Below are 22412 nucleotides of genomic sequence, written 5' to 3' on the forward strand. Positions count from 1 at the left end.
TCCCCCAGAAACCCCCCCTCGTTGGGCATGGCCCCCGGAGCCCCATCCTCCAAGGGCAGGGCCGGGTGTGTTGTGTCTCCCCCCTCCCCACGGACGCCTTGGGGCCTATTTACAGATTCACAGTTGGGGGGGCAGGGAAGGGGGGTGGAGGGGGCGCCCCTCCTCCCCGGCCCCTGGGGTCAGGGCAGGGGGCTCCCGTTGGTGGCCAGGAGCTTCTTGTCCTTGGGGGGGCCTCGGCGGGGAGAGCTGGTCAGCTCCGGGTCTGGGCGGCTGGGCGCGGGCTGCAGGCTTCGGGGTGGGGTCCCGGCGGGCCGGGTCTGGGCCCCGTTCTTCTCGTCTGTGCAGGGGCGGGGTGGGGGGGCAGCGGTCACGCCTCAGGAAGGGGTGCCACCCCTCTGGTGGTGAGGGGGCGGGGGGCGGCTGCCAGGGCTCACTCACACCAACCACCACGAGGCTGCCGGCCCTGCACCAACAGGGCGCAGCCCTGCAGCCCGCGGCCGTGGAGACCAGACCAAGCCCCGGGGCGTCCTGGTGGGCCCAGCTCAGGAGACAGCCGAGACTCTGGTTACTGCACTCTGCGAGGCCCCGTATCGGGGCCAAAGCGCCCCCTTCCCTTTGGGAGCCTTGGGGAGCCCCCACCAGGTTGTTCCCGCTCTCCCGCAGCGCCTGCATGACTGGGCCACCCGCCAGACCTGGCCGGGGCTGGTTCCCAGTGGTCAGGCAGCAGTTTCCTTGGGGCCCGAAACAAAGCCTGAGGTCCCGTACCAGAGACCACCTCTTAAGAGACACTGACGCTGGAGGCCGTGCTGCCATAGCAACCCCCAGGGCTGCCCCTCTGGGGCTCAGTCGGACGTCCCGCACTGCCCCACTGCCCGTATAAGGCACGCGTCTCGGACCCCGGGTCCCTGCGGGTCCTAGATCTCTGAAGGTGTGCCCTTTAAGGAACTCTGGTCGTCAAGGCCACCTTTCCTTGGCAGCCGGGTCTAGCGAGGTTCAGGGGGCCTTCCTGGCTTCTGGTCGCCCTGGAGAAGCAGACTCACAGGGCAGAATTCCTCTACCTGCCTATCGGGGCGGCCCTCCACTCGAGGCTAGCCCCGTTCGTCTGTGTCGGACCTCTGACCCCAGGGCTGCGTGATAATTAATTGATGTTGTAGGAACCACGGAGTTTGTCTGCGACCTTGACGTCCTTGATCCCTGGTGGCTAGGGGACTCCCCTCCTGACGACCAGGTGGGCACAGAGAAGCCCCTTCCCCCCGGAGCACAGACCTCACCCCCTCCCGGGGAGAGGCCCGAGGCTGTGAAAGCCAGGCCCAGCAGGGCCAGAAGGCTCTGTGAGACAAAGACCACCTCATCCTGGTTTTAGCACTGACAGTCCTTGGTGTCGGGAACCTCAGGACAGTTGGTCGCCCTCCTCCAGAACATAGGTCGAAAGCCTTCGGTGGCAGGGAGAGCCACCACCTCCAACAAGAGACCGGTGGCCCCTAAGGGACCCTGGAGGTTCCCTCCCTCCGTGGCGAGCCCTTCTCAGGCTCGGGAAGGCCTGGTTCCCTGGGAGCCCTGCAGCTGAAGCCTCGCTGGTAACGCAAGCCCCTGTCCCGCTTGGCCACCAGAAGTGCCCCCTCCGCCCCACTGCCCTGCCCCCGCGGGTGCCCCAAGTGCCTCCCACCTGCCAAGGCCTGGACGGACGGCTGGTCGTGTGTGCTCAGCAGCTGGGCCTGGATGGTCTCCACCACCCGCTTGAACCGGCGGCTGGGACCTGCAAGGGGCAGGGCAACACACGGATGAAGCAAGATCCATGTATTCCCGCAAGAGGGGAAAAATGCAAACAGGAACAGTGTTCTCCGCCCGTTTGGGCCTCCTCTCCCCCTGGTGTGTCTCTGTCGTGCCCCTGCATTGAGCACGCCTGCTTAGGAGGTAACCTTCCTAATCCTGACGACGACCCATGACCCACAACTCGCTCTGCACCTGGATCGTGCAAACTGTCAGTAACGCGTCATTTCATGTACGGCCCTCTGTCTCACAAACGCATATAACGGCGTGTGGACCGCTCATGAGCAGAACAGTTCTCAGACTTTCTGAGCGGCTGCTCCTGGCTTATAGTACTCAGTTTGACTCGAATAAAATTGTCCATTTTTTTCTTTTTTTAATTTTTTTTTTCTTTTTTCAAAAGATTTATTTATTCTTGGCTTCACTGGGTCTTCCCTGCTGTGCGTGCCTTTCCCTCTAGTTTTGGGGGCGGGGGTCACTCTCTATTTCCCGTGCTCACTGCAGTGGTTTCTTCTGTTGCAGAGCACGGCTCAATAGTGGTGGCAGACCGGCCTACTTGCTCCGTGGCATGTGGGATCCTCCCGGAACAGGGATTGAACCTGTGTCCCCTGCATGGGCAGGCAAATTCTCAACCACCCGACCGCCAAGGAAGTCCCTCCATGTTTTTCTTAAATCAACGGATTCATCTTTTGATCTGCCGTGCTGGGCTAACTGGCTGGATATGACAGGCACCACCAGAGGGCACCGGGAGTCCGTCAGAACCAGCACGGGCCCGCCGCGCTTCTCGGTACTTCTCAGGTGTTCTGATGAGTTCTCCTGCTACCCAGCGCTCACTGTTTGAGTGATGATCCTGAACATTTTATTTGCACTGTTTTCACTTAAGGCTTGAAATCTGAAGGGGCTTCAGTGCATTTCCTAGGCAGGACCTGGGCAAGAGGCCCAGGGAAACATAACTGGCTGGGTTTTTGTTAAATTTGACTTAAATTCAAAATTAAACAAGTTGCTATATGGCCTGAGAAGAAACTTTTGCAAGTGAAAGGAGAGCCTGAGTTGTTCAGCTCTTAATGATACCAAGCAGGGCCCTGTGGGGCTCCTGGGCACAAAGCCTCTCTGTGTCCCCCATTTCTCTGATTTTAGGAAACAGCCTTCATTCAGCCTCCATGACCTTCCCTGAGTTCCAAGGGGCAGATTCAAGCAGTTGTTAATTAGGGAAGGGAGGCGGTGTGAGACCTGGGAGAAACAAGCGTCAAGAGCAGCCTTGGGGGCTTCCCTGACGGTCCAGTGGTTAAGAATCCAGCTTACCAGGCAGGGGCCCCCATCCGGTCCCTGGTCTGGGAGATCGCACATGCCACGGAGCAACTAAGCCTGTGGGCTGCAACTACTGAGGCCCGCAAGCCCCCGAGCCCGCGCTCCCAAACAAGAGATGCCATCACAGTGAGAAGCCCGAGGACCATAAGCAGAGAGCAGCCCCCACCCCTGCAACCAGAGAAAGCCCATGCGCAGCAACAAAGACCCAGCGCAGCCAAAAAGTATCTTTTAATTAAAACACATAAAAAGTTGAAAAAAGTAAGCCAGGGTAACTCCTTGCTAGATTCGGAAGCAGCACGCAGGCGATTTGCCACAGGGCCCTCAGAAAGTTGCTTAGGTTGTATTTCCTATCTGAATTAGGGTACAAAATTAACAATGGGAATTGCGCCTCAAAGGCCAAACAGCTCCTGTACAGACAGCCACTGATGGGAATACCAGCTGGGCTTATGTATGCTTGCAACCACTTAATTGAGAATGAAAGGAAATCCTGCCCTGAAATGGCCAACATAGGTCTTTTCAGCACCCTACAACGGATTTTTCACACACAGTTAAAAGCCTGCAGTCTCCTGGACCTCTGCCTGCAGGGTGTACTGGAAACAACAGTGGTAAGAGTTTTTCCTCTTTTTAAAAATTAGGTTAGCAGGGAAAATATTTGTAGGGCCAGCTTCTTGGATCTTTCGGATTGGAAAAACTCCTAAATTATAAAATTTTAGCGAGCTCTCATCACATTTTCCTATTTTCATGCGTATGCAGAAGCCCCCAAAGTTTTCCAAATTCCAAAAATGCCTCATTGAGGGATTTCCCCGGGGGCATCTGTGGTTAAGACTCTGCCTGCCAATGCAGGGGACACAGGTTCAATCCCTAGTCGGGGAACTGAGACCCCGTGTGCGTCGGAGCAAGGATTGAGCCAGGACATCACAACCAGAGTCCGTGTGCAGCAGCAAGGATCTCGTGCCTTGCAACTGATACCTGACAAAGCCAAATAAATAAGCAAATGAATATTGAAAAATAATTTTTAAAAATGTAAAACGGAAACTGAAAATTGAAGGCAAGGTAACTCTGAAAGAGAGAACAAAAGGGAGAGAGGGGATCTGAATCCAACCTCTTTTCTAACTGTTGGGTTTTACATTATTGTAACTGACTCCTGGCTGAAACTCTGAAATGGAAACTATGGGGTATCTATTGGTGCATTTGTATGGCAACTATATGTGTGTGCTGTAGATGTCTGTTACTGCCAAAATTAATCTGTAAATGAGCTCTATTTATTGGCTTACAGGAAAATAGGCACTTATGTAAATGCTCAGAAATGGAAAAGAAACTAACCCTAATGACTTTCAGGTTTGCATGCACTGGGAACCATTCAGTATAGCATTAATACCTGGTACTAAATTTAGCTTAAGTTGGTTGCATTAATTAATACAGACATGTTTCTAGAGTCATCAACATTAAGCATAGTATTTTTATTGTATCTAGGCTTCCTAGAAATCAAATAAATAAGATCTTATTATTCCTGTTACAAAGTTTGTCCACAAGAAAAATAACTATATATGATAAAACTTTTCAGTTAATAAAATAGACATAAATAAGTGCCTTTAGGTAGTAAACTCTTTGGGGATAATTATGTTTGGGGAATGTCTGTCTAAACTAGCCCCTTCAGACTTTGATAACCTGAAACTTTAGAGGACTGCTACCCTCAGCGGTCTTGAGCATCCCACAGAGCAGGGGGCAGCCGCGGCACGGGACGCTTACCGGAGATGAGCGTAAAGGTGACTGAGTAGATGCCACCACCACCGCTGCCGTCCCGCCGGGGGGAGGGTTCTGGACCCTCAGAGGAGCTGATGTCCACCTGGAAGCGGACGGGCTTCTGGAAGACGGAGGGGCCACCGCTGGCCTTGTACTCAGCCCTGAAGCTGGTCTGTGACAGCACGCTGTGACTCAGGCTGGGGATCTGACAGGGACGGGAGCAAGAGGAGAGGGTGATTTCAGTGACCTGACTCCAAGGCACAGATAAGCAGCCCTTGACCAGCTCTGCCCCAGGAAACACCAGTCCCCTCAGCCACCAAGGGGAAAGGATAACAGAAGAGGCAATCGGAGGCCCCACTGCCTGCTGGGATTTATAGTTTTCTCTATCTTATAAACAGGGCATCAGAAAAATGGCTGAGCTACTGAATCCCATGGTAATATGGACTTTCACATCTGGTGCCAGCCCCAGGCCCCAGGACCACCTTCAACGAATTCCTTCCTTCTTCCACAAACCCTGCCCAAAGTCGCATCTGTCTCAGAAACGTTAAGTCCCATGAATTCCTTGGGCAAAGAACCACAGGACCCAGCAGACAACCCCAGAGTGCACTAGAAGAAGTACTGATAGTTCCTTTTGCCAATCTCAGACCTGGTGGTAGGGGAATGGCAACTCACTAGTCCTCAGTAGATGCTAACATGCAGGGAATAGTAATTCCGGATCTCATTTCTCACTTCCAGGCCCCAGGGCGCGATACACCTGGCTTCTTGTCTCCACAGTGACCACAACCAACTCTGGCTAAGAAACTACAAATCCCATGAGCCCCAGGTGGACCCCAGGCCAGCACTAAGGAGGTGGACCCCAGAGGCTGCTGGGATTTATAGTTCTGTGGAAGCCAGGGTGCATGGGGACCCACGCCCCTCACCGACAGGAAGGCGTGGACAATGTCCGCTTTGATGCTGCTGAGAGGTTTATCCTTCAGCACGAGGAATATTTGTTCTTCTTTGTCCAAGGAGATGAAGTTCCCGAACCAAGAGCGTTTGGCCAGCCTGAGTGGGAACAGATAGGTTGGAGGTGGGTTGGGAGGAGGCTAACGGAATCGCCCCTTCCATCCACTCTCTTCCCTTCCCTGTCAGACTCACTCTGGAGAGGACTCTGGCGTCAAACTGGACATCTCCTCGGCAGTGGGGACTGGGGAAGACAGAGCAAGGTCAGCACGTGTCCATCACCTGGTGCCCAGCACACAGGCCAGCAGGGACCTCCACCCAGGGATTCCAGACCCCGGAGTCTGTCCACTTCCCAGCAGTTAAACCCCAGAAGGCATGTGCGCTGCGTGACGTTCTCCCCAGGGATGTGGCCCCTCCCTGGTTGGGCCACGCCTCCTGGGGGTGGAGCTTGTTCGCCATGAGCCAATGGGAAGGTGAGCCACGGCACTGAAGGGGGATGGCCTTCTGACGAGCTCCTCCTCCAGAGTTGGAGGCCCGACCTTGCCTCTCCCCAGCACCTTAACCTCTGCTCCCAACAGCATCTTCTCATAGGTCGTGGGAGTCCAGGCCCCCAGCCTGGTCCTTCCTGGGGACCCAGATATTGGACCCCAGCCCCCACCCCACATTAGGACTCAGGAGTACACGTCCCACACCCTTCACGCTCCAAGGACCCCCGTACCCTGCATCTTGCGCCGGTGAAAGCGGGGGGAGCCCAGGAAACTGTTGCGGATGGAGTTGAGACGACTCCTCCAGGCGGCTCCCCCGACTCCGCCGCCAGGGCTGGGGGGCGGCGTTGTCCCTGGGGTCCCAGTGGGGCTGGCCCGGGGCGTGTGCAGGGGCGAGTGCAAAGGGGTCCCCCCGGAGGAGCGCGGGGAGCCTGGGGGGCCGGGCAGGGGTGTGGAGCGGGCACTCGGGGGCGGGGGCTGCTCCCCGGCACCCCCACCCCTGGGGCCCCGAGAAGGCAGCGTCTGCGTTTTAGAAGTCGGTGAGCCCCCACCCCGGGCCTCATCTCCAGTGGGCTCCGGCGAGAAGGAAAATACTGGACTCTGTAGAGCAGGGGAGTCGATTCAGAGAGTGGACTCCGACTCCCAGGACACCCTAGGAGCCCCACAGGCGCATGCGCGCGCACGCACACACACACACACACACATACACGGTGCACCCCAAAGACACCCTAGGAGCCCCACAGGCGCATGCGCGCGCGAACACACACACACACACACACACACACACACACACACACACACAGTGCACCCCAAAGCAGGATGGAACTTGCAGTCCAGTGATTTACACACACACACACACACACACACACACACACACACACACACACACGGTGCACCCCAAAGCAGGATGGAACTTGCAGTCCAGTGATTTCCCCAACACCCCCACCCCCACTGCTGAGTTGGGGGCAGGGACTTTTTCTATCATGCTCAGGGGCTGTAAACCCAGCAGTGACAAGAACAGAGGAGGTGCTCAGCTAACTTTAGCTAAATGAACAAACGGGACCCTTGAAGCGCACTGAAAACCCCACATGGGAAATGACGTGGGAAATGGGCGGTCTGGACTAGGATGCCAATGAGGCCTTGGGTCTTTGGCTCTTTGGGGACAAGGAGGCAATGTCCCCGGACTTCATGGGAATTATAATTTCTGCTGCTTCAGCTTTGCTCCACAGGGTCTTCATTCCCTTACCCCCCTTAACCCATCTGGGACCTGGCCTTACCCTTGGGCTGCTCAGAGGACTGGACGACAGACCAGTGGAGGCTCCACTGACACTACGGGATCTGTTTCCAGAACAGATTAGGGGAAAAAAATCAGGTGCGAGGGTTTCAGAAGGCTCGGATGTCTTCTCCCTTCCACACTCCTTCAAGATGAGGAAATGAGGCCCAGAGAGGGAAGGAGACTTGTCCCAGTCACACAGCACCTCTGAGGAGGCCACAGCGTTGGAGCCCTGAACCCTCTCTCCACCCAGGGCTGTGCATTCCAGTGGAGGGGCAGGGGCTCCCACCTCTGGCTGTGCTGGGCCATCTCCAGGGCCCGTCGAGTGGGCACTGGGGAGCCACCACCCCCAGCATCTGTGATGCTCAGGACTTCCATAGACTTCCGCTCTGGCCGCCGCTTCCCGTGACGGCTCAGCATGGGGGAATCCACACGCTTCCGAGGTGGGTCTGCGGGCCGAGAGTATCATCCTGATCAGAGGGTGCACTGGTGCAGCTGGGCATGACACTCATACAGACGCGGACACTGAGGCTCAGAGTGAAGAGGGGCTTTGACAAGGGTCTCGGGGCAAGTCAGGGAGTCTAAAGATAGAAGCTCAAGGCCTGCAGCCCCTCCGTCCCTCCCTGGGGAATCTGGGGTCTGGACTCCCTGGCCTGCCCTTCTCACCAACATCATTCCGGGGAGGCAGGTCCTGATCCTCACAGCTGGGGTACCGCTCCTTCCGATCCAAAAGCAGGTAGTATATCATCTTCTCTTGGTTCTCCCTGAGTGGGGTGGGGGCAGGAGAGCACTGGGGTCAGAGGTCAGGTCCCAGGGTTGGTCTCATTCCCTCCTTGTGTCTGTGGCTCTGTGGGGCTCAGTGCACTCAGACTCTCTGCCGATGGCTGCACTTTCCTAGGTATCACTAGGGTTGGCCCCTTGGTCTCAGTATACAGCTCAGCCTCATTTTACTGAATGATGTAATAGTGACGCTGATGTGGCTCAGACGGTAAAGTCTGCCAGCACTGCAGGACACCCAGCTTCAACACCTGGGTGGGGAAGGTCCCCTGGAGAACAGCACCCCACTCCAGCATTCCTGCCTGGAGAATCCCGTGGACAGAGGGGCCTGGCGGGCTACAGTTCATGCGGTGGCAACGGGTCGGACACCACTGACCACTAACACTTTGACTTCAGCCTCTGAGCACGTACTGTGCCTAAGCACCATGTCAGGTGCTGAGTCGTCCTCAGCAGCTCTTCATACTTTTCGGCATCCCTTCTTCTCCCCACTGGTCCTACCACCCACCTCCGCCTGGTTCTCCCTGGAACAGCTCCACGCCCCTCTAGTGGCCAGGCCTCCCCACGAGGGGAATCTGTCTGTGGGCGCCCGGCAGGGTGCTGGGGGACCCCCTCACCCCACGTGGCCAGTGTGTCTGTCAGGATGGGGTTGTGGTCTTACTCCTCACTGCGCAGCTCCCGGTGTAGCCGCTCGCGGTCCCTGAAGCAGCCCAGTGAAGCCATGCTCTCCAGGACATCCGGGTCCAGCTCTCCGTTCGAGGGCAGGCTCCGCATGGCCACGCGGCGGCCTGGGGCTGGCTCCAGGCACGGATCCGGCTCGTGTTTCCCGCCCCTGGGGAGGAGAAGAATCGTAGGGAACCCGGAGTCTCCTATGTCTCCTAAAGCGGAGGCTCCGGGGTCTCCTGTCCCAGCCTGCTCCTTTATTGGGAACCCTGGAGTCAGGGCCCCATCACACCTACCTCCACCTCAGATCCAGGAGCCCAGACCCCCAGCCCCTCCTCATTCAGGACCCTTGGCACCCCACTCCCTAGCAGGCTCTCCTACTTTGGGGGCCCTTTATATTTGGGGTCCTCTCCTTCCCCCAGGACCCAGGTGTCCAGTTCCCCCATACTCACAGGTACCAGGGGTGTTTCTGAATTTGCTCCAGCTGTTAGGGGCGTAGTTGGTAGAGAAGCAGAAGTGAGGTCGTTTGAACACAGCAGGTGCACAATTAAAGTTGCCTAGGTGGCGTTGGGGATCCCTAATGCGACCCCCAAAGGGCGGGCAGCACGCCGGCTCATGTCTCCCCCTAGTGGCGGCTCGCGGCGCAGCCTGACTATTGCGGAGTGGGGGGGGCGGGACCCTGGCTACACCTCTCGCATGCGCATGCGCAGTGGCATCCTGCCCACATGGCCATGCAAGGGCCAGCATGCGCATGCGCCCTCCCAGGTTTTTTGCGGGGACGGGGGGAGGTGTGTGTTTTTTTCTGTGTGGGGTGTGTGAGTGAAAGTGTGTCAGTGTGTTTGTCCAGTACGCACATGCAGCCTCCCGGGTGTGTGTCTGTGTCTTTGTTTGTGGTGTGGCGTGTGTGTCCACTATGCACATGCGTCCTCTCACGTTTGTGTGTGTGTGTGTGTGTGTGTGGGGTGTGGTGTGGTGTGTGAGTGTGTCCACTATGCACATGCGTCCTCTCACGTTTGTGTGTGTGTGTGTGTGTGTGTGTGGTGTGTGTGTGTGTCCACTATGCACATGCATCCTCTCGCGTTTGTGTGTGTGTGTGTGTGGTGTGGTGTGTGAGTGTGTCCACTACGCACATGCGTCCTCTCACGTTTGTGTGTGTGTGTGTGTGGGGTGTGGTGTGGTGTGGTGTGTGTGTCCACTATGCACATGCGTCCTCTCACGTTTGTGTGTGTGTGTGTGTGGTGTGGTGTGTGAGTGTGTCCATTACGCACATGCGTCCTCTCACGTTTGTGTGTGTGTGGTGTGGTGTGGTGTGGTGTGTGTGTCCACTATGCACATGCGTCCTCTCATGTTTGTGTGTGTGTGGTGTGGTGTGGTGTGTGTGGTGTGTGTGTGTGTCCACTATGCACATGCATCCTCTCGCGTTTGTGTGTGTGTGTGTGTGGTGTGGTGTGTGAGTGTGTCCATTACGCACATGCGTCCTCTCATGTTTGTGTGTGTGTGGTGTGGTGTGGTGTGTGTGGTGTGTGTGTGTGTCCACTATGCACATGCATCCTCTCGCGTTTGTGTGTGTGTGTGTGTGGTGTGGTGTGTGAGTGTGTCCATTACGCACATGCGTCCTCTCACGTTTGTGTGTGTGTGTGTGTGGTGTGGTGTGGTGTGGTGTGTGTGTCCACTATGCACATGCGTCCTCTCACGTTTGTGTGTGTGTGTGTGTGTGGTGTGTGTGTGTGTCCACTATGCACATGCGTCCTCTCACGTTTGTGTGTGTGTGTGTGTCTGTGTGGTGTGGTGTATGTCCACTATGCACATGCGTCCTCTCATGTTTGTGTGTGTGTGGTGTGGTGTGGTGTGTGTGGTGTGTGTGTGTCCACTATGCACATGCGTCCTCTCACGTTTGTGTGTGTGTGTGTGTGTGGTGTGGTGTGTCCGTGTGGTGTGTGTGTGTGTCCACTATGCACATGCATCCTTTCGCGTTTGTGTGTGTGTGTGTGTGGTGTGGTGTGTGTGTGTCCACTATGCACATGCGTCCTCTCACGTTTGTGTGTGTGTGTGTGTGTGTGTGTGTGTGTGTGTGTGGTGTGGTGTATGTCCACTATGCACATGCGTCCTCTCATGTTTGTGTGTGTGTGGTGTGGTGTGGTGTGTGTGGTGTGTGTGTGTCCACTATGCACATGCGTCCTCTCACGTTTGTGTGTGTGTGTGTGTGTGTGTGTGTGTGTGTGTGTGGTGTGGTGTATGTCCACTATGCACATGCGTCCTCTCATGTTTGTGTGTGTGTGGTGTGGTGTGGTGTGTGTGGTGTGTGTGTGTCCACTATGCACATGCGTCCTCTCACGTTTGTGTGTGTGTGGTGTGGTGTGTCCGTGTGGTGTGTGTGTGTGTCCACTATGCACATGCATCCTTTCGCGTTTGTGTGTGTGTGTGTGTGGTGTGGTGTGTGTGTGTGCCCACTATGCACATGCGTCCTCTCACGTTTGTGTGTGTGTGTGTGTGTGTGTGTGTGTGGTGTGGTGTGGTGTGTGTATGTCCACTATGCACATGCGTCCTCTCATGTTTGTGTGTGTGTGGTGTGGTGTGGTGTGTGTGTGTCCACTAGGCACATGCATCCTCTCGCGTTTGTGTGTGTGGTGTGGTGTGGTGTGTGTGTATGTCCACTATGCACATGCATCCTCTCGCGTTTGTGTGTGTGTGGTGTGGTGTGGTGTGTGTGTGTGTGTCCACTATGCACATGCGTCCTCTCATGTTTGTGTGTGTGTGGTGTGGTGTGGTGTGTGTGTATGTCCACTATGCACATGCATCCTCTCGCGTTTGTGTGTGTGTGGTGTGGTGTGGTGTGGTGTGTGTGTGTCCACTATGCACATGCGTCCTCTCATGTTTGTGTGTGTGTGGTGTGGTGTGGTGTGTGTGTATGTCCACTAGGCACATGCATCCTCTCGCGTTTGTGTGTGTGTGTGGTGTGGTGTGGTGTGTGCACGTTGTGTGTGGTGTTTCCTTCTCCCCAGTCTGGAGTGGCAGGCGGGCAGGACGCAGGATGGGGCTCAGCCAGTGACCCTGCTCCCAGCCGCTGCCTCGGGGACGGAGGGACGGGCCCTGGAAACCTGTTCCATGACGCCCTGGGGACTCTGTCCCCACCTCCCACCGTCCCTCCGTGCCCGTCCCCCAACTCACGCTGAGCCTTTTCTCGGGCTCCACTTCGATCATCCCCCGCAGCAGGCTCTGGCAGTCTGGAGGGATGAAGTGGGGCATGTGGAAGACGCCCCGTTTCACCTTCTCCAGCAGCTGGCGGAGGTTGTCATCGTCGAAGGGCAGAGCCCCCTGCATGAGGAATGACAGGACCCCTTATACACAGAGCTCAGTGTATACCAGACGAGTGCCTAAGTGCTTCACACGCAGTGACACGGTCAGTCCTCGCCACAAGCCCCGGGAGGTGGGGAGCGGGGGCTGTCTCCATTTTACAGATGGGGAAACTGAGGCATGAAGGCATCCAACCATTTGCACAAGACCGCCTGGCTCAGAAGTGGCAGAACAGTGATTTGGCGATGGGCGGTGTGTGTCCAGCACCTAAAAGGCTGGGGTTGGAGCTTGGAGGCTGTCCTTTAAAAACATGCTTCTCCCCAGGTTAGGGAGGGGTCGGTAATCTTCATTCATTCCACAAAGACCGAGCTTCCTTACAGGTCGGGGATCCAGTGGTGAACAAAGCAAGCCCTTGACCGCCTGCAGCTCCGCCTGCAGGAGTGGCAGAGGCTGGTGATGCAGCAAACAGCTGTACAGTGACGGGGTGCCTGAGGTTACACTGGGCTGAACTAGGCAGACCAGGCCGAGCGAGGCCTGTGGGAATCTGGGGGTGTAGCAAGTTGAGTGGTGTCCCCCCAGAATTCCTGTCTACCCGGAAGCTCAGAATGTGACCCTGTTTACAATTACATCTCTGCAGATGTAATTCATTGAGGATCTGGACGTGAACTCCTCCAGGCTTTCGGGAGGGGAACCCTAAATCCAGTGCCTGGAAGAGGAGGGGCGAGCACAGAGAGAGACACCCTTCAAGGACTTAAACACACAATGACAACTCTGTTAGCCGCCAGGAGCAGACAGCCTCCCACTGGGAAATCTGACCTCATGGCGGGAGGGAGGGGGCCCCGGGGAGGCTTCCTGGAAGGGCGACGATTGAGCTGAGAGCTGCAAGAACTCTAGTGTTAACCAGGTGCGAAACAGGGCTGGCAGGGACAGGACAGTAGGTGCAAAGGCCCTGTAGTCAGAGCTCACGTTCCCCAGTAGGTTCTATTAATCCAGTTGTTGCTGTTCAGTCGCTGTCATGTCTGACTCTTTGCCACTCCTCGGAGTGTAGTCCACCAGGCTCCTCTGTCCATGGGATTTCCCAGGCAAGAATACTGGAATGGGTAGCCATTTCCTTCTCCAGGAGAATCTTCCTGGACCAGGGATTGAACCTGCGTCTCTTGCAGTGGCAGGCGGATTCCTGACCACTGAGCCACCAGGGGAGGCCCTATTAATCACTACACCCTAGGATCAGTTAGCAAGCAGCCGCTCGCCCGCGTGCTCCACGTCCTCCTGGCCGCCCCATCCCTTCCCAGGGGACCCTCCAGACTTTCTCACGGTTCTGTGGCTGGATAGTTAGCTCCGGGCACAGAGAGGGGTGCCCCCAGGATTTTGCTCTGTTGGTAAATAGCCCCCCCCCACACTTTCCTGGTACCAGTTAAATATCTGGGCGACAACCCCTGAGTTGAGGGTGGAAGTAGATGTTCTGTGCTTCCAGCAGGCGGAGGACTGTTCTAGAAACGGGGCGGGGAGAGGCAAGGACGGCCTTACCACGAGCAGGGCGAAGAGGATGACTCCACAGCTCCACATGTCAGCCCGGCGGCCGTCGTACTTCTCGCCCTGGGAGGAGAAGGGCGGCCTTGAAGCTCACCTCTCCCGGCCCCCCACCCCTGCCCGCTCCTCTTCCCCTCTGCCCGCCCCTCGCTCACCTTAATCACCTCCGGGCACGCATAGTGGGGGGACCTGAGGGACAGAGGGGGTGTGAGCCTCTGGCGGGCTTCTACCCGCTCCCTGGGGCGCAGGTGGCTGCCCCCCACTCACCCACAGCTGGTCTCCAGAAGGCTGTCCCCCACTTGCAGGGATGCCATGCCGAAGTCTGCGATGCGGATGTTGTTTTTCTCGTCCAGAAGCAGGTTCTCAGGCTTCAGGTCTCTGTGGCTGAGACAGGATGTTGGGGCTCAGGCCTCCATCCTCTTCCCGGAGTCTGAGGACCACCCCCCAACCCCACCCCCCGTTCACTATCTCTCAGAGGGGGATCGTGTCTGGCAACTTCTAGTTAGGGACATTTGCAAACACGCCCCAAAGCAGAGACAAGAATATAGGAAACCCCATGTACCCACCCACTAGCTTCACTGGTTATCAGCTCGAGGCGCATCTTATCTCCACCCCTACATACGCTCTCCTTTCCCCACTGGATGATTTCACAGGAGACCCCCAGATGGTGTATCATTTTATCCACAGATATTTGAATATGTGTGAAGTGATCTTTTTTTTGAGGTAAGCAGGGCTGGTACTGAGCTGGCTCTGAAAATATTCAAATATTTCAGGGCTTCCCTGGTGGCTCAGTGGTAAAGAATTCGCCTGCCAATGCAGGAGACTGGAGTCTGATCTCCGATCCAGGAAGATCCCAAGTGCCGCGGAGCAACTAAGCCCCTGGGCTACAACTGTTGAGCCTGCGCTCTAGAGCCCAAGAGGGGCAGCTACTGAAGCCCGCACTCCCGAGAGCCTCTGCCCCTCAGCAAGAGCCACCGCAACAAGAAGCTCTCGCACCGCAACTAGAGAGGAGCCCCCGCACAGCCAAAAAGAAATAAAAAAATTTTGAAAAATTCAAATATTTCAGAAAATTCCCTGGTGGTCCAGTGGTTAGGACTCCCGGCTTCTACTGCAGGCAACAGGGGTTGGATTCCCCGATCAGGGAACTAAATAAATAACAAAATAAAATAAAAGAACAAAAATAAAATATTTCAATATTGAAGAATAAATTTTAAAAAATACTGTCAACTAAAGCCCATCATTGGTTCCTCCTTCACCCCCCCCCCCCCCCGACCCTGGGACAAACTCCTTAGGATGTAAGGGTTAATGATGTCCCAGGGGAGGTGGGGCAGAAGGTTTATAGTTTCTGTTGGAAGAGGTCCTTAACTGCGTCAGACTTGATAAATCTGTTGACTCTCGCCCCCTGGAGGCCAGTGTCTTTAATGTCAGGGTCCTGACACTTGTCAACAGGGAGGTGTTGACAGTTTAAATGGGCTGCCTTTTCATCACCAAGCTTTGGTCCTAGGTCTCAGCCCCTTCAGCCTGATCCTCACCCCATCTCCAATCCCCTATCCCAGAGAGGGAGGTGTACAAACAAATGAGGCTGAAAGATGAACTGGAGGCTTCTATTTTGCACCTTAATTAATCATTAAAATGGTACATATTGAATATCTTGTTTTGAGAGCTGAAAGCAACTGAATGAGGAAAGGAAGATCTTTTCATATGGACGTCCTTATGCAAAAAAAAAAAAAAAAAATGACCCTCAGCTTTTACCCTCCACCATATACAAAAATTAATTTGAAATGGACCTCAAGCCTAAATGCAAGAGCTAAAACTACACAACTTCTGGAAGAATACATCAGAGGAAACCTTATGACTTTGAGCTAGGCAAATATTTCTTTTTTCTTTTTTTTGGCCACACCCCACGGCATGTGGGATCTTAGTTTCCCAGGGAGGGATCTATCCCATGTGCCCTGCAGTGGAAACATGGAGTTTTAACCACTGGACTATCAGGGAGGTCCTTGGGCAAATATTTCTTAAATAGGAGAGAAAAAACATGAATTGTAAAAGGAAAAAAAAAACCCCAACAAACTGACTTCATCAAAATGTGAAACCTTTGCTTTTCATAAGATATTGTTATAAAAATGCAAAAGCATGTCACAAACTGGGAGAAATTACTTGAAAAAAATATATGTTTGATAAAAAGATTTTTTTCTTAGAATAAGCAACTCTTGGGAGTTATTCCTAGAGTCATCCCTCATTCCTGGAATAAAGAACTCTTACAGCTCAATAATAGAAAGATAAATAACTCAATTAAAAATGGGCAAAGGATCTGAACAGACATTTCTCCAAGGAAGATATACACATGGCCAACAAGCACATGCAAGGATGCTCAACATCATTAGCCATCAGGGAAATGCACGTCAAAACCACGAGATACCACTTCACCCCCACTAGGATGTGTAGAATCAAAAAGTCAGATAATAATAAGTGTTGGCAAGAGATCGGAACCCTCAGAGACTGCCGGTGGGGATGCTGAATGACACAGCTGCTTTGGAAAATGGGCTGGCACTTCTTTCTTTCTTTATTTTTTGGCACTTCTTTAAAAGGCTAAATATAGAGTTCCCATATGACCCAACAATTCTGTTGTTGTTGTTTAGGCGCTAAGTTGTATCCGACTCTTTTATGACCCCATGGATTGTATCCTGACAGGCTCCTCTGTCCATGGGATTTTCCAGGCAAGAATACTGGAGTGGGTTGCCATTTTCTTCTCAAGGGATCTTCCCAACCCAGGGATCGAACCTGCGTCTCCTGCTTAGCAGGTTGATTCTATACCATTGAGCCACCTTGGAAGCCCTACCCAATAATTCTGATCCTAGGTATATACTCAAGAGAATTGAAAACATAGGTCACAGACCAGAACTTGTATGTAAGTATTCATATGTCCACATTATTCATTATAGCCAGAAAGAAGAAACAACCAAAATGTTCACCAACTGGTAAATGGATAAACAAAATATAGCAGAGCCATGCAATGGAATATTACTCAGTCATGAAAAGGAATGGGGTACTGATACATACTACAACACAATGAACCTTGAAAACATTTTGCTAAGTGAAAGAAGCCAGCCACAAAAGACCACATTGATAGGAAATGTCCAGAATAGGTAAATCCACAGAGACAGAAAGTAGATTAGTGGGGGGAGGTGCCTGCTTCAAGGGTACAGGGTAATGATTTTTGGGGTGATGAAATGTTCTAAAATTACATAGTAGTGACGCATATCATTGCAAATATGCACAAAACTACCGAATTGTAGGCTCTGAAGGATGGATTTTATGCTGTAGGAAGCTTTTTTGTTTGTTTCTTTTGGTTTTTTGCCACACAGCGCAGCTTGCATGGTCTTAGTTCCCCGACCAGGGATTGAACCTATGCCCCCTGCAGTGGAAGCATGGAATCCTAACGACTGGACTGCCAGGGAATTCCCTATGACGTGTGACTTATATCTCAATTTTGGAAAAGCGGGCTGTAGCACTCTGGCTTCAAGGCCTGCCTGTTGGGTAATGCTTGTCCCAGCCGCACCCCCAAGCTGCCCCTCACCAGATGGAGTAGCTGTGGCAGAAGTCCAGCGCTGACACGATCTGGCGGAAGAACTTCCGGGCCTCCTTGGGAGTCAGTCTCCCCTTCTTTACCAGGTAGTCGAACAGCTCACCTCCAGACACGTGCTCCAGAACCAGGTACCTGGGGGACACGGAGTGGGCAGAGGGCTGCAAGGGGCATGTGGAGGACCAAAGAGCCTGACCTCCTTCTTCCAAAAGTACAAGCCCTCAATGCCATTGGCCCTGGAGGCAGAGGACCCCAATTCCCACGAGTCCCCGGGAGGAGGAGGCTCCAATTTCCGTTCGCCTCTGGGAAGCAGAAACCCAGCTCCATTAGCCCTGGCCAGCATGCCAACTCCAGAGGTCAACAGTCTGACTAGTTTTCCTCAGGAGGTGAGGCAATTCCATTAGCACCTGGAGGTCAGAGATCCCAATTCTCACAGGCCCCTATGAAATAAAGCCCCGTATTTCCATCAGCCTCTGGGAAGCCAAAGTTCTCATTCTCATTAGTGTCTGGGATGCAGATAATGGAATTCTAATCTATTCTTGGGCAATCACACTCGCAACGTGTACTAATTCAACGGTCAACATCTGTGAGGTAAAGACTACAACTCCCATCAGCCCCTAGGAAGTAAAGACTTCAACTCCCATCAGTCCTTGAGAGAAAGAGACAGTCTCATCGGCCTCTGGGAAGTCAAAATTGAATTCTCATCAGCCCCCTGGCAGCACAGATTCCCATGTCAACTTCAAGAGTATTAATACTTTGAATCCCAGTTGTTTCCGGAGATAAGGCAACTTCATTAGCGCTTGGAAGAAAGAGATCCCCCTGATTCTCACAGGACTTTAGTCAGTAAGGACCATGCCACCCCCACCTACTCCCATTAGCCCCTGGGAAGGCAAGCCTCTTATTCCCATAAGTCTCTGAGAGGAAGAAACTAGAATTCTCATTAATTGTTGGCACCAATCTAAGTCAACTTCTGTGAAGTAAAAGACTGCAACTCCCTTCAGGTCCTGAAAGGTTAAAAACTCCCAACTCCCATAAGGCACTGGGACATGGAGACTCCTAATTCCCATCAGCCACCTGGATTTTAAAGACTCCAAATCCCATCAGGCTCTGGGAGGCTAAACCTCTAATTCCCATCAGCCCCAGGAAAACAAAAGCTCAGTGGAAGGCTGAGGTTCCTCTGTGAGACAGAAGTCCCACAGGCCCTCCCTCCCCACAAGGATGGTGGAGTGAGAGTGATAGCTCCACCAATGGGCAACAGTGGCCCCTCCCTGCCACCACACCTGGGGAAAGCCTGAGGACTACAAATCCCATGAGCGCCTGGGGCCGGGGCAGCTTCCTTCCTGGGGAAATGCAGCCTCTATGGGTGCTAGAGTCAGTTCAAACTGGGGACTGCGAGGTCGTGCAGTGGGGGGGGGGGGGGGGGTGTCCCCTCTCCTGCTGCCCAGTCCAGCTGTCCCTTGGGTCACCAGAGTCCAGACAAAGGCCTGTTGTCTGCAGCTGGGACAGCTGGACCCCACCCCCAACCTAAGGGGGTAATCGACTTCCAGATACAGACTCAGAACTTCTGAGCAGACCTATTGTTGGGGTGTCCAGTTATAGCACCCAGAGTTATGCTGCGGGAGGAAGGAAGCCTCCAATGCTGCAGAGAAAGGGTTTGGGAAGAGGCAGGATTCACTGAGCCTGGGGCTCAGTTAGGCTCCATTGCCCTAGCACATGGAAAGGGGAGGGGGATCTGCCCTTAGCAAGTCAGATCTGGCTGAGGGCACCCAGATTATGCCATACAGAGTGTTCCCCACAGCGCAGCAGAGCGAGGGACGGGGGCTGGGGAGGAAGGTGGAGGGTCAGCCTTGTCCCCCATCGGGCACGGGGACGGCTCAGGCTTAGCTGCCCTGCTGCCAGGATACAATCGGCCCAGAGCGTCAGGCCAGGTCAGCATGGGAACACAGAGGATTATGAATGTGTGTGTGGGGGGGGTTGTCCTTGTGCAGTAGACACGGGACTGGACCTTCAGTGGCCCGGCCAAGAGAGCTTAAGTTTCCCCTGGCTCCTCCAGGCCTTGATTCTGGAAACGTCCCGCCCTGGGAACTTGGGGAGGATGCATGGAGGGCTGGGTGTCTATAAATACCTACAAATATTTCTTGTTCTCGTAGACGTCGTGGAGTTTGAGGACGTGCGGGTGCTCAATGAGCTTCAGGATGGCTATCTCCCGCTCCACCTGGGGGAAAAGGAACAGCGGGCGGTCAGCCTTGCCTCCCTCCCTGTCCCCAGCCCCAAAGGGCCCCCTCTCCCCCAGCACACAGACACACCTTCATCAGCACCGACTCAGACAGCTTCTCCCGGTTCACGATCTTGATGGCCACCTTCTGGCCCGTGATGCAGTGGACCCCGAGTTTAACCAGACCTGGGGGAATGGGACAGAAAATGTGGGGAGTGCTCCCAGGGCAGTCTCCCCACCTCTGGCTCCTAAGCACCACCACGCCTCCCCCCCCCCACCACCCCGCTTCCTCCTTTTTCCCCTCCTGGCTTGTTTCATGGTGGCCCGAATCACCCTGACCTGAACTCCTGGGGGCTGACAGCAGCCATTCCCGCCACACACAACTCTCTTTCCACTCCCTGTTGTCCAATTCTGTCCCTTCTGGCTGTCCCTCCACCTACCTGCCTCCCCCTCCCTCCACAGCCACCCTAGACTCTCCATCCTTCCCGTGTGCCCCTTGGAGTTCGGCTCTCCACACCGTCTTGCCTCGCTGAGCCTCCACAGTTTTGTGTCCTCCAGTCTACCTCCTTCAGACAAATCTCTCCCTCTCTCAGCCCATCACTTCCTTGAGTTCTCTGCCCTTTAATCTTCTGGAGACACCATGTCTCCCAAGGAATATAATCTTGTGATTGCCCCCTTCCCAGACCATCCTCCTCCACCTCCTCTCAAACCCGGACCTCTCAAGTCCTTTCTTTGATCTTTTAAAAACAGCAGCTGCAGCTGGGAGCATGCACACCCCAAGGGTATGCCCACTCCCCAAGGTTAAGCCCCAAACCCAGGAATGCAGGCCCCCAGCCCCCTCCACTCTCAGACCCAGGAGTCCGAGCCCCTAGCCCCTCCTCCCTCAGACCCTCAAGTCCAGGCTTATGGCCCCTTCCTCCTCCACAACTCAGGAATTGAGGTCAGCAACACCTTCACACTTTTTGCCCTGGGATGCGGAGTCTGACCCTCCCCCAGGCCTGGCCCCTGATCCCGAAGCTCTGGCCCAGGACTCAGATATTCAGCTCCTGTCTTACCCCCACCCAGTGCCCACCTGGCAGGAAAGAGGTTACGGAGGTTAAGCAACAACAGAAGATGACCGCCCCCCACCACCAGGTCCACAGCCACCCCTGAGGGATTTGCCTCCTGCATCCACCTTTCCACCTCCCTGTCCCCACTCTGAGCCAGCATGCTGGAGAAAGGGCAGGATGCTGGAGACCCCATCGCCCCAGCCTCAGTGCCCCTGTCACCCCAACAGAGGCCCTCTGCGGCCAGAGGACAGTGCGGAGAGATGCCGCTTCGGGAGGCGCACCCCCATGCCGGCACCTCACCCCAGCCTGCGGCTGTACTGCACCAAGGACCTGGGCTCTCGGGATCCTGGCTGCAGGCCGAGGTTCCTTGCCCATGTTGGGGCCGGACCCTCCAACCTCTGCCCCCCAAAGCAGAGGAGCCTTTGGGCCCCGCACCTCCCCCAGAAGTCGGGACCCCAGAGTTCGACCCCTCACCCCCTCAGCCTGGGGATCCGGCAGTCTGGCACCCGAGTCCCTTCTCTGAGAGGGGCTCGGGGGCCCGGGAGTCCCGCCCTCTGCCCGCATCCCCCCTGGCCCCCACCCCGGGTGCCCCCTCCCCTGGCTCACCTGTCTGTCCTTTGCCCAGCGTCTTCTCCAGCCGATAGGGGCCCACATATTGGGCGTGCTGGGGTGGGTGTGGGTGTGGGTGTGGGAGGTGGTAGGCGGGGGAGCCCCCGCCCCCATCCTTGCCCCCGGACGACATGATGCCCTTGGTCCCGGCCCGACCGGCCCCCCGGCCGCCCCCCCTGCGGCCAGTCGCCCCGTCCCTCCGGTGGGGGCCGGCGACCGCTCCGTCCCGGCCCCCCCGGCTGCCCCCCACCTCTCCGGGCGTCCCCAGGGGGCTGGGCTGGGCCCCCCCGGTCGGCGGGCCGCGGAGTTGGGGGAGGGGGGGCTGGCCCGGGGGGGTCAGGCCCCGGGAGTCAGCATGGCCCGGGGGGGCTGCGCGGCCCCCCCTCCCCAGCCCGTCTCTGGCCGGCCCCGCCCTTCCTGCGCCTCCCCCCGCCGGGGGGGTCTGAGGTGCGGGCCGGCGGATGCTGCAGGCCGAGGTCCCCCCCGCCCCCCCACGCGCCCTCTCTCCTCCGCCTCCTCCTCCTCTCCGCCTCCCCCCGCCACCTCGTCCTTTCTCTCCGGCACGCTGACATCACCATCCGGGGACTCCGGGCCCTTCCCCAAAGTTAACCCTTTCGGAGGGGGAGGGGGAACGGGGGCAGGGGGCGGGCCTGGGCGCCGGAGCCGCGGAGACGCGGTGGGAGGATGCTGGGAGCGACGGAAGGATGCAGGAGGGCCCGTGGAGGCGGACGAGCGGGACGCACAGGAGGGGCAGAGTCGGGGCGACACAAAGGGAGACGGAGCCGGACACGAGTGGGGAAAGGAGACAGCCGGCACGGGAGACGGGGACCGGCAGAACCGGGGCTGGGGCGGGACAGGGAGACGGGGGGCCGCAGACAGGGAGACAGGCGGCCAGAGACAGGACAGAGCCAGGGGCAGCAGAGACACGGGGAGAAGGAGGAGAGGGGAGAAGGTGCCTGGGAGAGACAGAGGGATGGAGAAAATCAGAGAGAAATGGAGAGAGATAGGGGAAGGGAAGGAGGTAGAGAGACAGGGGATGGGGGGAGGGGTGGTGGTGTTAGAGACGCACAGATGCGGAGGGACGGCTGGGCAAAGAGATGAACCGAAAACAGAGCCAGAGACGGGGGGAGACTGAGCGTAATGGAGGAGAGAGGCAGTGGTTGAGAGATGGGGAGAG

At 55.8% G+C, this 22412-nt stretch overlaps 1 protein-coding gene across 1 annotated transcript; it reads right to left on the minus strand.

The window, feature by feature from the left end:
* On the minus strand, positions 1 to 21536 carry LOC136158951 (serine/threonine-protein kinase BRSK1). The gene is made up of 19 exons (XM_065920803.1): positions 21233 to 21536; positions 19669 to 19763; positions 19492 to 19577; positions 17357 to 17497; positions 14047 to 14163; positions 13935 to 13968; positions 13777 to 13845; positions 12124 to 12270; positions 9408 to 9439; positions 8954 to 9124; positions 8185 to 8282; positions 7808 to 7967; positions 7523 to 7583; positions 6479 to 6845; positions 5956 to 6004; positions 5739 to 5862; positions 4825 to 5023; positions 1667 to 1756; positions 1 to 337 (listed from the first exon to the last, which is right to left on the minus strand). Exons 1-19 carry the CDS (start codon positions 21366 to 21368, stop codon positions 180 to 182), a joined length of 2334 nt encoding a protein of 777 aa, XP_065776875.1. The 5' UTR covers positions 21369 to 21536; the 3' UTR covers positions 1 to 179.
* Between the last annotated feature and the right edge of the window lie 876 nt (positions 21537 to 22412).

Source organism: Muntiacus reevesi, chromosome 2, assembly GCF_963930625.1.
Source record: "Muntiacus reevesi chromosome 2, mMunRee1.1, whole genome shotgun sequence".
NCBI lineage: Eukaryota > Metazoa > Chordata > Mammalia > Artiodactyla > Cervidae > Muntiacus > Muntiacus reevesi.